At 42.9% G+C, this 16,368-nt stretch overlaps 1 protein-coding gene across 1 annotated transcript in view; it reads right to left on the bottom strand.

Annotated features, from left to right (window-relative positions):
- Positions 1 to 16,368, bottom strand: part of pkd1a (polycystic kidney disease 1a) — a 54,398-nt gene that overhangs the window by 28,487 nt on the left and 9,543 nt on the right. The window contains exons 2-14 of the mRNA XM_068592322.1: positions 13,404 to 13,475; positions 13,089 to 13,157; positions 12,083 to 12,154; positions 10,205 to 10,365; positions 9,507 to 9,754; positions 8,934 to 9,194; positions 8,621 to 8,792; positions 7,460 to 7,637; positions 4,105 to 4,319; positions 2,655 to 2,776; positions 2,399 to 2,549; positions 1,127 to 1,389; positions 85 to 465 (exon numbers count right to left, since the gene is read on the bottom strand). Coding sequence (XP_068448423.1) covers positions 85 to 465; positions 1,127 to 1,389; positions 2,399 to 2,549; positions 2,655 to 2,776; positions 4,105 to 4,319; positions 7,460 to 7,637; positions 8,621 to 8,792; positions 8,934 to 9,194; positions 9,507 to 9,754; positions 10,205 to 10,365; positions 12,083 to 12,154; positions 13,089 to 13,157; positions 13,404 to 13,475 — 2,365 coding nt within the window. The remainder of the gene's footprint in view (positions 1 to 84; positions 466 to 1,126; positions 1,390 to 2,398; positions 2,550 to 2,654; positions 2,777 to 4,104; positions 4,320 to 7,459; positions 7,638 to 8,620; positions 8,793 to 8,933; positions 9,195 to 9,506; positions 9,755 to 10,204; positions 10,366 to 12,082; positions 12,155 to 13,088; positions 13,158 to 13,403; positions 13,476 to 16,368) is intronic.

The raw sequence follows: 16,368 nt of genomic DNA, 5'->3' as shown, positions 1-16,368 counted from the left end.
TGATTTATTAGCCAGTGTCAACCGAATGTCTTGAATTTAAATATGTGACTCGCTGGGATTTGTCAAATAGCTTTGATGTATTACCAGCAGGCTGTAGAGTCCGGTCTTGGGTAGACCAGCAGACAACTGTGGTCCCTGCAGCCGAGTCTCACTGTGTCCCACATAGAGCACCCTGACGGGGCAAACTACTTCCTCCAGCCAGCCTCCTTCCCCACCCTCCACCAGGGCCTTCAAGTCAAGCTCCGGGGCAGGCTGAGGGCTAGCGCTAAGGTCAGCCAAGGTATCCGTCGACTGTCCGGTGTTGTTCATCCAGAACCACTGTGATTGGTTGAGGGCAAAGACAGGTTGTCGCCATAATGAATTTGGGGAAGATTGGCAGCGTAGAAGGAAGGCGGGGCCAGCATCGTGCTGCAGAGCGATGACATCACCCCGGGAAACTAGCAGGTCCTCCAGGTGTTCTTGTACCTGTGAGAAGCAGGGATCAGAAGAAAACAAGGCCTTGTTTAACAGCTGCACTGCCGAAACTGTTAAACCAATCTGGCTGTAAACACACTAATATTACCTTTTAAAAACCAGACTGCGCTATTGTTTTATGAGTTTTTAGAAATCAAAGCCCAAAACTGTTGTAAAGGGATTTATTGAACACCATATGTAATATTCAAGTGAAATATTTGGTTTGCTACCTGAGAAAATTTAAATAGCATTCGAATAGCCCAAATGGGCCTTAATGCAATCTCGCCAGAATCTTCTGTACTAAACCCTCTCTAACTTTGTTCTGCTTCATTTTATCAAAGTCAACCTTTGCAGAGAGAACGTTCACATATTGTGCTGTGATTTGGGTTCGAGTTCGACCTCACAGCTGTGTGTTATCTTCATTTACTAACATATAGACTGATATTTACACATCTAAACAAAATCTCACGTGTAACCTTTTATTATAACCAAAATTATTCAAATAGGCCGAGTGGTTGAAGAGATACACTCTTTTTAGTTTGGGTAAGCATTTTTCAAGCAGAGGTCTAAACATAGGTGGTTTTTGGCAGACATCAAACATTTTCTTTGGTACTGCATTTCAAAAGCACAAACACAAAATACTCAGTTTGGGGGCGAAAGTCAATCCTCTCACCAGTATGTGTGCAGCTGGTCCTGCTGGTAGAGTGAAGACCACCTCATCCTGCAGAGTGTATCTGGGCCGCAGGGCCCCAGGGGGCAGGAGGTGAGCCCGTGTGCAGTTAGGACACGCAGATGGCCGACAAGGACTAAAGAGGGGCAGGCATCGCTGCTGGAAGGGACACCACTGCTCGAGTTGAGGGCAAGAGGGCAGATCACCACTCCGGGTGTCATTCGGGACACAAACAGCCACCGGGGAACACGCTGGCCCTCCACAACCTGAGACACAAGGTTCTTGTTTTTGTCATACTGCATATTTCTTTGTAATTCCTTTTCACGGCAAGAGTTATTCCAACTGTCAAATAAATGTGGTGGAGGAAATAGTACACTACTTTCCTCTGAAATACATTAGAGAAGAAGTATACAGTTGCACAAAATGGAAATACTCAAGGACGAGAAAAGTAACTCAAACTAAATCCCTTGAACCACAAAGTCTACTCATATAATATCATATACTATTTTCTGTTTAACAACAAAGGCTATAAATTCATGAGAAAATAAAAAAAGATAACAGAAATAAATCAGACTCTAAAGCTGAGTTGTCATTTGTGCATTCGTGGTCAGTTTACATCAAACGAGCATAATGGAGCTAAAGTGCAGATGAAAGCTTTGAGTCACTGGGTCAAAGAGATGAAATCTCTAAAACAAGCCAAAAGCGTCTGCCATAAATGTGTGTGTGTATTTGTAGTGGGGATATGATGAGTGTGCAGGGCCGATATATACAGTACATCTCAGATAGGGAAGAGGTAACTTGCTTTCTGTGTCATTAATAATCCAGTTATCTCATAATCTCCACTGTCTCCTCATCTGTGTCTGTATTCACATTCTTGAACGAGCGGCTCTGCTCCCTGTGGACTTCTTTTTTCCCACATGTTTCATGTGCATCTGCACTCTGCTCCTCCGCTACTACAGCTCAGTGGACCCCCCAACCCCCGGCAAAAAAAAGAAAAAAAAAAGCCACAACACAGAAAACAACTCAATGTGTTGTGCGTTACAGTGTTACAGTTGCGTGTTATGTGTCTGGACACGGACAGGAAGCGCTCAGGAGGGAGATGACCTTGATTGGTGTTGTTGTGTGTGTGGATGTGTGTGTTTAACTGGTGGTGTGGGGGCGCAGATGGCTTATGTTTTTTTCAACACCTGCTGATACTCACCAGTCACCAGCAACGTGCGGATGGTTTTACGTGTCAAGTGTGTGTGGAGGAGTGCGTTTTTGTGTCTGACTCACTGGGAAGCAGCAGGTGCAGGCCGGGATAATGACAGCCAGGTCTGTAGGTCTGGAATCGGACGTGGATTTGTGAACGGCGCTCCGGAGTGACAAACTCCAGAGAGGACAGACGACCCGCCTGACCAAAGCTCAGAGCCGGGAACAACAGCACCTGAGAGGAAAAATAAAAAAAAAACAAATGGAAGGTTTGATGAAAAGAAGGTTTTAAAGGAGCAAAGTATGATGATTTATTAAACGAGGGAAGATTCCTCTTTACCTCTATGCCACTTCTGGGAGGTTGTGGAGTAGTGAGCAAAGTGGACGAGGCGCGGTGCAAAGGATTATGGGAGGGAAACACAGCGAGGCCCACGGTGTAAATCCCTGCATCTGGAACACGCACTGTAGAGGCAGAACAATGAATGAGGCAAGGTGACAAAACACGGAGGGACGATTTAAAGATTTTGAAAAAGGAGAGAAGTAGTTTAAGAGAAATGAAGGCGCAGCGACAGTCTTAAAGTAACAGGTTGCTTTGAGAAAGAGGAGGGAGAGGTGAGAGAAAGAACAAACCTCTGAAGACAGACCAAACAAAACTACCGTTGAAGATATTAAAGGAACAACACAGAGACTGGACCAAAAACCGAAACACAACTAGACAGTCAGGCAGATACAAACACACAAATTACGGCCTGCTTCACACAAACGCTTAATTTCACACCTTGACACTGACTTTCAGCTGTTTCGGATTGTGCTGGTTCCTCGAAAGTCTGTTGATTTGAATATTTCTTTCAGCCGTCATTTCAGTACAGTTTAACTTCGGCTCGAGCTACGTCTGCACATGACGCCGTGTGTTACTTTATGACATGACCCCCTTAATGGTAACAGAACAGGCTCAATATCATGATAACTACATGAGAAGGCCTTCTATTCACTGATTCCTCATTAGTTCAATATAACTGCACCACTACAGTTTGAAAGACTTCCTGGTTGTGTATGTTCACATTACATTAATGTCATGTTATTTTGTCTATATTTAGTTGCAGTTGCCTCCGACTCACCTGCATTATGTTGGTCGTTCAACATGTGTGGTAAACATGGCAACAATATCATTTCTCCATTATTAAGTATGTCTATTTTTTTTTTTACAGCTTTAAGACTTTAAATAAATATAACGCTTGATTCTTCAACAAACGCTGTATATACAGATAGAGGTTATGACAAATTCTTGCTTTACAATTTAGTATGTCTGCAACAAAACCATGACATTTGTCATGTAGAATTGCTTGCTCTCTTCTGTGTGCATCTCGTCTGAAAACGTTATTCCTTTGAAGAAACAAATCCTCATCAGCAATACTATATGAAGCATGTAAATGACCAAAATTACCATAATATTGTCACTAACGCTGAAAATCACAGAGAACGATCTCTGCAAGCTTCTGACACGAGGGGCAATTTGTATCACGGCCGATTGTCCTCAAAATATAAAGTGTGTGTCTTGTGAATCGTAAAGAAAGAGGGCGGTTTGCTTTTTTACTCCACACCTGTTTGTACCACAACTTAATGTACATGAAATGTATGTTATTCAATCTTCAAATTCCCTGCTCTCTGCCAAACCACTAAGGTGGAGACGGATTTAGACAAAAACACATTGAATCTGTGCCTCAGTTTTCATTGTCTTCCTCGAAATTAAGGGAAACGCCCTATATGTGTGTGTGTCTGTGTGAATGTACCTTGGGGCTTGTACTGGCAGACATAGGCCCGCTTGGCATTGCATTTGTGTGAACTGGTCTGAGCACGCTGATCGAGGGACACGCACACGTTTCCGCGGGGGATCGTTGAACGCGGCGGCGGGCCCTCTTCTCCTTCTTGAGCCTCCGAGCCGTTCACCCAGCGCACCTTGCCTGGAGAGTCGACATCACTGAGGCCCAGCCACGCCCCCTTCTCCCTGGGAAGGAAAAGATAGGTGCGACACATGTCAACACAGCGTTCCAAACTTTGAACGATAATAATAATGCAGTTTGAGATGGGATCATTTCATTTTCATACATGTCCTTGTAAAATTGTCTCGACAATGTGGGTCTCAAAGAGTGAAGTTTCTAAATCATTTACCAGCTTGCCTTCAAGAATCAATGATTGCAGGGCAGAGAAAGCATGAAAATGGGCCTTGATTGGACCCCACTGGGATGTTAAGAGAGGGGATGTCAGATATCGAGTACGCTCTGTGATTACAACAGGAGCCCCATGAGTCCACTAATTGATGCACATTTTCATTGGTTTTCAGTCCGTAAGCTGTGAACTGGAAGCAAAATGGTTTTCTTCCCAAATGAAAAGTTGGAGTATGACTCACTGTGATCTAAAGACAGACACAAGAAAATGGAAGAAAGCGTCAAACATTTTTGTTTGATTCTGGTTTTGGTCGTTTTCTGACTAAAAGTTCATCCAGATGAAAGCAATTTCCTTCCCGGTCCTGTTTTTGTTCTTTCTTTAATCTTTTGGTCAGACTTTTCTATAATGGCTGACAACTCAATCTGTGAAAGCGACATTTAAAAGAGTGGACAGGTTAAAAAATACAAGCAGAGAGGGACCAAGACAAAAGGGACTCTTAGGCCAAAACAAGATGTTAAAAAAAAAGAAGCTCCTTATATAAGCAAGGAGAGGAGAAACGCATGAGCGGAGGAAGAGAGAGGGGATAAGCTCTCTCCTCTGCAGCAGGTTTTTTCTTCTCTCATCCATTTTGGCCGGCGAGGGCAGGGCCTCTACCCTCACATCAACACACACACACACACACACACACACACACACACACACACACACACACACACACACACACATCATGAACTGTGGACTCCTCCTCCCAGGGTGTTAAAAGTTACAATGCAGCTGTGCTTTTACAGATGTGTTTTTTTGCAACCCTCGCTGACCTGAGCACCAAAACCAGGGGCCTTCAGTCCAGAAACGTTCTCAACGAATAAAACCCAATTTAGGGCTTATCACACAGGCGTACAGGACAGAAAAGAAGCATTACCAGTACTCTTTTCATGAAGAGACCCTGTTCTCATGACTCAGCCTCATGTCACGAGCCGTTCATATACAAACACACACTACATACTATGTGGGGTAAAAACAGCAATGCCAGACAACAATATGAATGAATAAATGGATGACAAAATCCAAATGACAAATAAACAGAGAACATACTAAAAGCAGAAAGCTTAAAGGCAAATTAAAAGCACTGCCCTTGAAAACAGCTATACACAATATTTCTTAGGGCCTCATGTAGAAAGCGACATGAGAACAAATCTCCTCTTGTTTTTGTTCATATTCACAATCTGTTCTTATGTTGTTTGTACCCATTGATCTGTGACATTCACCAATGTTTTCATATTTCTGCTCTTTTCTTAAGAGGATATTTTACAAGTGGTAGAGCGCACTCTTACAGAGATAAGAAAAAAAAGTCTAATTTTCACAGTCCACAAATTGTCAAACGGATAAAAAAAACATTACATTTGAAGAACATGGAAAAATGCATCAATATCATACGGTATACGTAAGCAATACGGTACAAGAGGCAGTACTGTATTGTAGATACAGTACTGCCTCGAGTCTCTTATTGCTTTTATAATACGGTCACCTGTGACATTATAAATAGTAAGTAAATAGTAAGCTGCCTTTCTGCACAAAAGAGTTGTAGCCACCAAATGTTGTTGTGCGCATTTCAGTAGGAAAATAGTCCCGTATACGGGAAAGGCACACACACACACGAGAGAGAGAGAGTCTGTGGTTTACTAACCAGGCTGGTTGAAAGCACGGTGCCTCGCGGCGGGAAATTACCGACGGTAATTATCTCTCATTGGAAATCATCACAATTTTGTGATTAGCTATCAAACCCTTTTCATTCCTCCTCTTAGTTTCCGTTTTCGAGCACTCGCTACCCGCTAATCAGTTTGCTCTTTCAGAGCATTATCTGCTCTTCTCTTCCCCATTGTTCACCGCTGCCATCCTCTTTAAAAGTCATTCCCCCCAATATGTCAAAGTTTAAATCTACCTGTTATTTTGAGGAACACTCAATCAGGACTCGATACATTACACCCCGTGACTCACTCTCGACCAATCAGAATGCTTGATTTCATTTTTAACCGTATTGTAATACAATTTCGACCATTAGATGTTTCAGAGTATGTTTCTATTGATTAGATTCTTATATTAGATGTTCTTGGTCCATTGATCCTTGAGTGATATCGAGTATGTTCAGCTTCTGTATGGATGCCCTCCGATGCTTATTGATGATTCTGTATTGCTAGACGATATGAAAATCACAATTACAATTTACTTTGCTTAAGATTATTTAACCTCAATTCACTCTGGCTGCAGTTGTTGTTCTTCTTACAGACATTTTTCGTTGGTATAATTCTTGGACATCGGTCAGAGTTTTTGCACATGGTACAACAAGTTAACGAGCGTTTCGGGGCGTTACCTATTCCGATAATAAACAACCTGCCACACAACTCCAATTTATGATCAAGTGAGAACAAACGGGTGAAAGCAGTTTAAAAACGTTTAGTGCATCTGGAGAGTTGACTTCTCGTATTTCTTCCTTCAAGGTGCCAGAGAAACTGAAGTTAAATGTTCTGTAGCGCGAAACGGACTTGTTGGACGATGTACAAACCGGAGTTAAATAAAATCCCTTACATTTAATTGGACCGCTGAATTGTGCGCAGGCTTCAAATGAAGCGCAATACGAAGCAACAGAGGACTGCGGCTGCAAACACACCTCCCTGGTTGCTCACGGATGTCAGGATATTGTGATTGAGCAAAAGGAAGGAAAAGATGACGAGATATAAAAATCCAAAAAACTGTATTTTTGGAGGGCAAGTGATCTAAAAGGGTTTGAAATGCATTCTTGATTAAATCCCAATTGAAATAGTTAATGAAGATGAAAATATCAGTTGCATTTAAGAACATGTGAGGCCCACTGTGTTGCAGGTGATCTGTCAGCTCCTGACAACATACATTGCTATTTTCTAAAATGTCCCCCACAGACACTGAGAGCCCATTCCTGCCGCCCACACAGACACAAACACTCACTGTGTAACTTTGGGTGCCAGCAGGTTACGCAGCACGTCACTCCTGACTATTGCCAGATCCCCGCCGCTGTCTGAACACTGCTGCCGAGCATCCGTCCAGCTCAACTCCCCTGGAACGATCTGGAAGCAGCGTGAGGACTCGTTGTGGTACACCCCGTCCTTCGGGCAGTAAGGGGAGGCTGGCAAAGGACAGAAACATTCACATGATCCCTCAGATGTTTTGAAGTCACACTTGCAACATTATAGAAAGATACAATCATGATGTATTTATTTATTTTATTGTTAAAAAGACTTCCTGAAAGAAAAACATTTTTTAGTGTGTACTTCTTTACATATTGAAATGTACAAAAGCCTCAAAATGTATCTAACAATACACACACAGACACACACAGACACACACACACACACACACACACACGCGCACACACACACACACACACACACACACACACACGAGGAGTGTGTGGACGAGTAAACAGAGGGTTTTTGGAGGAGAAGTGGAGCATGGTGAGCTTTGTGTCTAAGCATAGGACACAAAGAAATAAGGATGCAGTTAGTTATTAATTAATGTGTTTCCTAAGTGGTTTGTCTCCGTTTCCATTTCATTTCGCTTCTGAGAAGTTGAGACAAACACAGACGAGACAATAATATACAAAATATGTTGATACATGGAATAATAAGAATATAAAGATAGATAGAGATAAAAGCCCTCCTAAATGAAATCACACAAGACTTTTGAAAAAAGACTGCCTCACTCATCACACACCCATCGTGCAAGGACACACACTCGCAGCCAGACCACGTCATTTCTTAACTTTCTACTTTGTCCTCTAGTGAATCATATTCATCAATGCTGTGGCCTTCTACTGCCTTTCTTTCTTCTACAGCGATGCACGGGAGATTTAACAAACTCTTGAGTGCAGAAAGTTACAAACCAAATGATGATTAGGAAGCATTAACTGAGACTTCAATAAACACAGTTAGCTCACAATGTACATAATAATAATAGATGTTATTTTTCATGAGTCATTTGTCCTGATAAACCCACAGAGAGCCACGGGGCTCATTGGCTGTTCATTCCTATGAGGAGTATAGAGTCACGCACCATTTCTCTGCTGGTTAGTTTATTGACTGTCGATCAGAGCCACTTGCTGTATCTTACCTTTGGCAACCTGGACACCATCCTTAAAAATCTTCCAGTCTACATTCAGGCCGTCTGCGCCCCAGCTGACGAGTGTGATCTCTAGACTCTTATTGGCCACAGCTAGAGGTGGACAGCGCAGCTCCAGTTTGGGGGGAAGTGTCACGGTCACTTCTCCGCGCGCCGTACGTACCTGAACATACAAATATACATCACGATACTAAAAATCGCATGTAAAATCACATTGAACTGTTAAAAACTGTTTTAAAAACCTGAAAAATAGTCATTCAATGACACTGTACAACTAATTAAAATGAAATGTGTTCTCCCTCACCTCCTTGTGTCCAGCCCAAGCCATGAAACTGACCGCATAATGACCCGGAAGTCCATATTTGTGAGTTGCTGTGGTGACCCCTGTTTCTGTAGTGTTGTCTCGGGACGAAAGGTCCCCATAGTCCCAGGACAGCGTCATCGGAGTGACCGAGGACGTGGCGGAGAAAGCGATGCTGTCATGGACACTTTGCAGCGGGAGAGCCTTCAGCGAGACAACGAACTCCACCGCGAACACGTCAAGAGCCAGAGTCCAATCACATTTCTGTGAATGAAGGGGAACCGTGTCAAGGAAGAGGAGGTTTCTGTGTGAATTAGGTGCTCTGCTTTACAATAAATACAATACAATATCTTGCATCTTGTTCAGCAGCCCTGCCGGAAACTGAATCTGAGGATGTGGGGAAGTCATTAAGCCACAGAGGGAAGTTGTTGGTAGATTATAGAAGGTTTAGAGGAAATCCTGAAGGTTGTGTTTACAAAAGAAGGAACAACGCAAGAGGCCGAAGCAACACTTCAGGAGCTCTGCCGTTCACATGAGTGCAGTATTCACACTCTGGGGCCACTGTGTGCTGCATACCTTCATGACATGGGGGTTTGTACAGGCGGCTGAACACTGAGATTCGCTGATGAGGTTCGGCTCTGAGTTTGTGCTGCAGAGGCACTCGTGCCTCTCCCCCAAACCGCCATAGAGGTGTGACGCAGCAAAGCACACGCTGTTACACTGCTCGCGCGAGAAGTTTCCCGGTGTGGAGGAAGAGAAGATGACGAGCTCACTCTGTCCTCCTCCACTGCTGCTGTCCTCAAGACAAGCTGCGTAGATGAGGCCTGAAGAAGAAGAACAGGTTGTCAGTCTACGCAGTGCAAATATGTCAGGTCTCATATCTCATTTAAAATGTTGATCAGCATCAGACCGTGTCTGCCTAACCAGCAAAATAAATCAAAAGAGGTCAACTCATGAGAAGTTTATTCCTCTGACGTTTGAATGTTCATTTTGACCTTGAGTTCAGTTTTGTGTTTGGGTTCAAAAACCCCAAAGCAACTATCAAGTAGTTCACTTTTGTAATGCATTTTCATGGATGTATAATCTGACCAGTTTGCTAAACAGTGCGCTTGCTGGATGTCTTTCTGGGTTTACTTGCTCGAGATACTACATTTCGGATCCAGGAAGTCCCTCAACGGCTGAAAAGACAGGACTCCAAACGTTTATGTTTGTAATTTTTGTGACACGTAAATGTGACGTGCAAGAGTCTGTGTGAGCGTCGGTTGGTTTCGTACCACAGGTGAGCAGGCTGACGTTGAGCGGGGGTCGGTGGCGCAGCTCAGGGTGGTTGCATAGCATGGCGTCCGGCCGACGGACTTGCACCCCTTTGTCCTGGAGCCAGCTGACCAGCCGGAACAGCTTGCAGTCACAATCAAAGGGGTTACTGCTGAGGTCGCTGGAGGAGAGGAGGACACGGAGGAAGTGGATCAGCCACATGTTGAAACATGACAACGCTGCCGGAGATTAATGTAACGGCAAAAACATAAAAAAAAGGTACACATTTCAGCTTTCTGCATGAATAAAATCCACTCTTGGCTGACTAAGTGGAGTTAGATGACAAACTGAACGTCAGACAGCTAACGGTTAGAAACAGCTCCTTCTAAAAGTAAAAAAAAACACCTTTAAACAAAAATAATCCCTTCAGTTGTTGTATCTTGTTGTCTGTCACATTCGTCATGAATCCATTCTGTTCAGAGTTAGAAAAGTATGCAAAAGCCACAACTTCACTGTAAGGAAAGGACTTCCTGAGCAGTGTCAAAGTGATCAAAGATAGCTATCTTTGATCAGTAGCATTAAAAGCATCAATCAAGTAATGCCAATAGTACAAGATACAAAGTATTTATCGGTATAGTTAAATGTGACTGTTTTGAAGAAGCAGGAGAAAAAATATTTTGCTCTTGCTTACAATTCCATTCAATTAAATTTAGCCTTAATTAAGGACACAAATCAAAGGATGTGTGGAGCACAATGACGAGCAGAGCAGGTGGTGACAACAACATTCACAATCATTTGGATTGCGCTGGTCTTCTTTGGAGCTTTAAGTGGCAGCCTCATACTGTCATTATAACCCTTTGTGATTCTCTGCACGCTGCCTTTTTCTTTTTTTTAAATGCCACAGGTGGGAATTACATAGTGAGGTACAAAAAGCTCTAAAAAGAGAGGTCTTGGCAGCCACTGATCTCATACTGGAATTATTGTCCTTATCGTCTGACTAAACTATTTAGCTTCTTTACACACTTTAAAGGAATAATATGCAGCTCTGCCCGTTCGCCCCGTTCGCCACACACAGAGCAGACAGGATGCAGCCTGCCCCAAGGCGAGATTCATTTAACATTTGGCACCACTGCACCTTCCTGCAGGGCTGGGAGGAGGTGTGGGTGCCTTTATTTATACTTAGGAGCTTAATTGCCGTGTTCTATGTTCAATGATTCTCTGCTTTATTCTCACTAATGCTGCTCCCTCTCGTCATTCACTCCATACCCATATGTACAACGGCTCCACATCCGTTTAACTGCAGTGATGCATCTTTAGAAACGTTCAGTGGTGCCAGAGGGCGAAGCTGCACCGAGCCAGGGCCCTTTGACATACCAGAAGGTCTGCTATAGGAAAGCTGCCTTCCTCTTTCAAGAGCAGACAAGACAAAGAATATCAATGACGTCGAAATGCAGAGTAGAAAGGAAGAAGAAATATTGATGAGAAAGACAGATGAAAAGGGGGAAGACATGCAGCAAACGATGGAAGGAAGACTGTATGACATATATATGATCTATTTGTCTGTTAAATTACACTCTGCTCAAGAAGAAAACGTGTGTCTCATCTAAACGTTGAGCGAGGAATAATTACTAATTACTACCACAGTGTGAAATAAAGCTTCATTTATCTTGTGTCTCTGCGAGTAAACTGGAAGCGAGTTGCTTATTTAAGCATGTGTGATCAGATTTATGTTTGCTTGAACAGATGCTTCTTTTCGTGTGTGTGTGTGTGTGTGTGTGTGTGTGTGTAAGTGTGTATAAATAGGGTCTGATTTGATGTAGCATGTCATATTTCCATATTTATTGGAGAGACAAGAGACAATATGGTGCAACAATAATAAATAAATTAGGATTACTTACATTTGAGTTAAATTGCAGAGGTTGTCGCATGTTCTTTCTTCTATGGTGGCGATGAGGTTGTTACTCAAATCGCTGAAGGAAACAGAAGATACAAATAACTGTTGACATCAAAACAACGCTTTCGTCACCTTTTTTTTTTGACTGCACCGGCTTGAGGCAACTACTTTGGTATTGTCATTTTGGCAAAATGGCCTTGGCTAAAAAACTAGAAAGCATTAATTGAGTCATTGGTAGATTACATTATCATCTGATTGTACATTGCTGTGGTCATGCAAAATGACTGTGATTAAAGAAGTGGACAATCCTACGTCATCTTTTTAAAAAACAACTCACATAACTCAATAAAATAACACAACATTGAGTGAAAAAAAACAACCAAACCCCAAACAACCAAAGTGCTGAGTAAGGAGGTAGCATTCAGGCTTTTGATGTTTCTCTTTGCTTTGTTTCCAAGCTCTTTCTTTTTCTTTACTCCTCTTCTCCATTTTCCTCATCCACTCATCTTCTCCTCTCCCTCTCTCTATCCAGTAGGCTACATAATGGGGCCGTTGTGTGGTGGTTTTGGAAGGAACTGATGGAAACCACCAGTCCTCTTGCAACACACACACACACACACACACACACACACACACACACACACACACACACACACACAACATGCTTAAGCTCCCATTAAATGAGTGGAAGAATAAGGTAATGGATGGAGGAAGGGAGAGATGGAGCGAGGTTCAGTGGGAGCCTGGAGCGGTAAGCTGTAATTGAACTTAATCGTGCTGTGATTGGTGTGTGTGCGTCACTGTGTGGGTATGTGTGTGTGTGCAATATACAGTGTGTGTGTTTTATTGTGTGAAAGCTCTCTGGTCCAGTGAGCTCCCTCCGGGGATTTCTGCCTATTTAAATCCAGACTAAACCAAGCATTTCTCCCTACTGCTTTTTTTAATCTTCCTTATTCTCCTCTCAATCTTCGGTTTGCGAGATTCTCGTCTTCTTTAGACTTTGTACTCACAGGATTGACAGTGGCCCACCGCAGAATACTCCTCTGGGAAGAGCATTGATCCTGTTTCCTTGAAGGTACCTAAAAGACATATATATATATATATATATATATATATATATATATATATATATATATATATATATATATATATATATATATATATATATATAGAGAGAGAGAGAGAGAGAGAGAGAGAGAGAGAGAGAGAGAGAGAGAGAGAGAGAGATTAAAGTATAGTAAAATATAGAGACACATAAGGCGCACACACACACATATACATATATATATATATATATATATATATATGCTGCTTTGCATACTCACAGCTCTCGGAGGCCAGTGAGACGATCTAGCAGGCTGGTATCAAGGGAGGAGATGCGGTTCTTGGAAAGATCTCTGTGGGAACAAACATGTCCACATTTGAAACGCATGCCAAAAGGGCAAAATATTTGCAGGCACACACACTTACAGACGTTACAAGTAATTTGCCATCTGATGTGGATGTTTAAGTGCTGAGAAAATGTAATGAGAGCAAAGGAGCGACTAAAGGAGATTTTTTTTTTGTGTGTGCCAATTTAATATATATATATATATATATATATATATATATATATATATATATATATATATATATATATATATATATATATATATATATATATATATATATATATATATATATATATATATATATATATATCGCCAGCACTATAACGTATATATACTTACGTACATACATATATATATATATATATATATATATATATATATATATATATATATATATATATATATATATATATATATATATATATATATATAAAACAAATATTTAGCAATTTCAAAGTAGCTTGTAAATGTAAATTGGTCATACATTTGGTCTTTAATAAGCCAATACCAGCTTATAGTAGGACATGCACACATGCTGTACACTGCATACACAGCGTTAACGGTACGTGCAGTACACAGAAACTAAACACTATCTACTCATCATCTGGAGGCAGTGATGCACCAGCAGAAAAGCGGGTCAGGAAATGAGAAAACTGAATTGGTTGAACAGTGGAGGTGATTGCCAAGACGTGGCGAGCAGAGGAGGAAGCGGGACAGAGTCGAGCTAAAGTGGCGTCGGGATCCTGAGTGTTCCTCCACAGCAACGTCTCAGTTGCACATGAGAACGAAACAAAGGGGAGAGAAAAAAAACAAGGAGCCAGGGGTTGTGGGAGGACAAAACACGTGTGTGTATGTGTGTGTATGTGTGTGTGTGTATGTGTGTTTGTGTGTGTGACAGACGATCAAGTGTGTTCATTTGACACTAATTTCACAGCAACAATTAATAATCAAAGTCTAAGACAGGAAAATGTGTGTTTGACTTTATGTGAATGTACACCCCTTTCTCTCTGCTCTCTCTCTCTCTTTCTTTCTCTGTGTGCGTGCGTGCGTGTGTGTGTGTGTGCGTGCATGTGTGTGCGTGTGAACAGAGCAGGACGCCCATTCCCAAAAGGAAACATCTGTACATTCCAGACAAGCTGTGTAAGAAAGATGGAGACAGAGGAGAGAGCGAGAGAGAGGAGAGAGAGAGAGAGAGAGAGAGAGAGAGAGAGAGAGAGAGAGAGAGACAGAGAGGGAGAGAGAGAGAGAGAGAGAGAGAGAGAGAGAGCGAAAGAGAGAGAGAGAGCGACAGAGAGAGATCTGCTGAACCCATCAGCAGATGAAACAGAACAATACTGAGGTGTTCCTCTCAAAAAGCTGATCAGTCACACATTAGACTGACACCTCGCCTTTTGATGATGATCTCAACATCAACGCCAAATACTAACTATGTGTTTACAGAAACGTTCTCTTTGACCTCACGGGCAGCGCCTCATGGACAAGAGGGGATTAAGTGGAGAGAAAGTGTGTATGTGTGTATTTAACGTGACCATTCAACGTGACCTTCACCATGTCTATTAGCAACAAGCTCCCGTTCTCTCAGCTACCTCTTGACACACATGGTTTTACTAACACACACACACACACACACACACACACACACACACACACACACACACAGCCGACATATGGTTCTGTTTTACTAACGGTGTGGCCAATGATCTAACCACTCCTTATAAGGCCTGTCTGGTGCCACTTATTCTGAGCTGGAGGATGAGAACACACACACACACACACACACACACACACACACACACACACACTCACACACACACACACACACAGTCCTTATTGACTACTCTGTGCTTGGGCACAGGGAATGACAGAGGAGGAGTGGGTACGGGCTCTGGAAAGGAAAAAATAAATCTGAAGAGAATGAGCGATGGAAGAAACTAAACAGACAGAGTAAACCGCAGAAGTAGATTTATATCGGCTTGACTTCTTCCGCAGGCACAAGAAAAAAAGTTTTCTGAGGAAAACTGTGATGTAGGTCTGATTGTTGGACAGCTTGGTATCTGCTGTATCGCGGTGGCGAAGTGGTCCAAGTCCCCGTAAGTGAAGGCCAGCGCTCCACTAACCCACTAAACACAGACTGCTTTGCGGTCGCTTTCATCCCCCTCCGCCTCCCTGCCCGATTTCTCCCTCTCTCCCTCCCTCTCCCAATTTCTTTCCCCCTTTTTTCCCCCTCTGCTGCTCTGTTTATGTTCAACGGCTGGACAGACATACATGAGTCTGAAAAGAGGGGCAGCAAAGGAGCGTACAAGGATGATGGAGTTAGAGAAGAATAAGGCAGATGTGAAGGGAAAGCAGAGGTTAAAGTGAAGGGCAACCAGCAGTGAGCGACACAGGCCACGTCTGGAGAACAATCGCCCCACTGTGGGCTGCCTGTCCCAGGGGAGCCTGTCCCAGCTCGGCCAGTCTCCTTCTGACTGCTTCATGTGAGAGCTGACAGCCAGCCCTTCATGCCTGGGCCATAAGTGTGTGTGTGTGTGTCGGGGTACTTTCCCTACTGAAGGAAGAGAGGGAGCATTAAATTAGGGGAATGGGGCAGGAGTTAGGGAGACAGGGGTGTTGAGTGCAGAGTTTAGGCCAAAAGGCCAAACATTTTGTTTCCTGGTATGTCTGTCTCAGTCACAAACACCTCTCCTCTCCCCCTCCTCTCCTCCTCTCCTCCTTCTCTCCTCTCCTCTGTAGAACATTCTGTCCATTTTTCCAGCTGCCGCTGCCGCTGGGTCGTCTGGTGTCCAGCTGGCAAGTGCAGCGGTTTAACACACTCACTCACAGACCGACGTACAGACGTACACACAAATACACGCAAACACTTACATGCTGTCAATAAGTGCAAGAAAAACAGAAGTCC

The sequence above is a fragment of the Clinocottus analis genome, unplaced genomic scaffold (genome assembly GCF_023055335.1).
Source record: "Clinocottus analis isolate CAN_PGR_092001 unplaced genomic scaffold, fCliAna1.0.p SCAF_27, whole genome shotgun sequence".
Taxonomy (NCBI): Eukaryota; Metazoa; Chordata; class Actinopteri; order Perciformes; family Cottidae; genus Clinocottus; species Clinocottus analis.
Note: the sequence above shows the minus strand (reverse complement) of the source record. Positions and strands in the feature narration are given on the sequence as shown.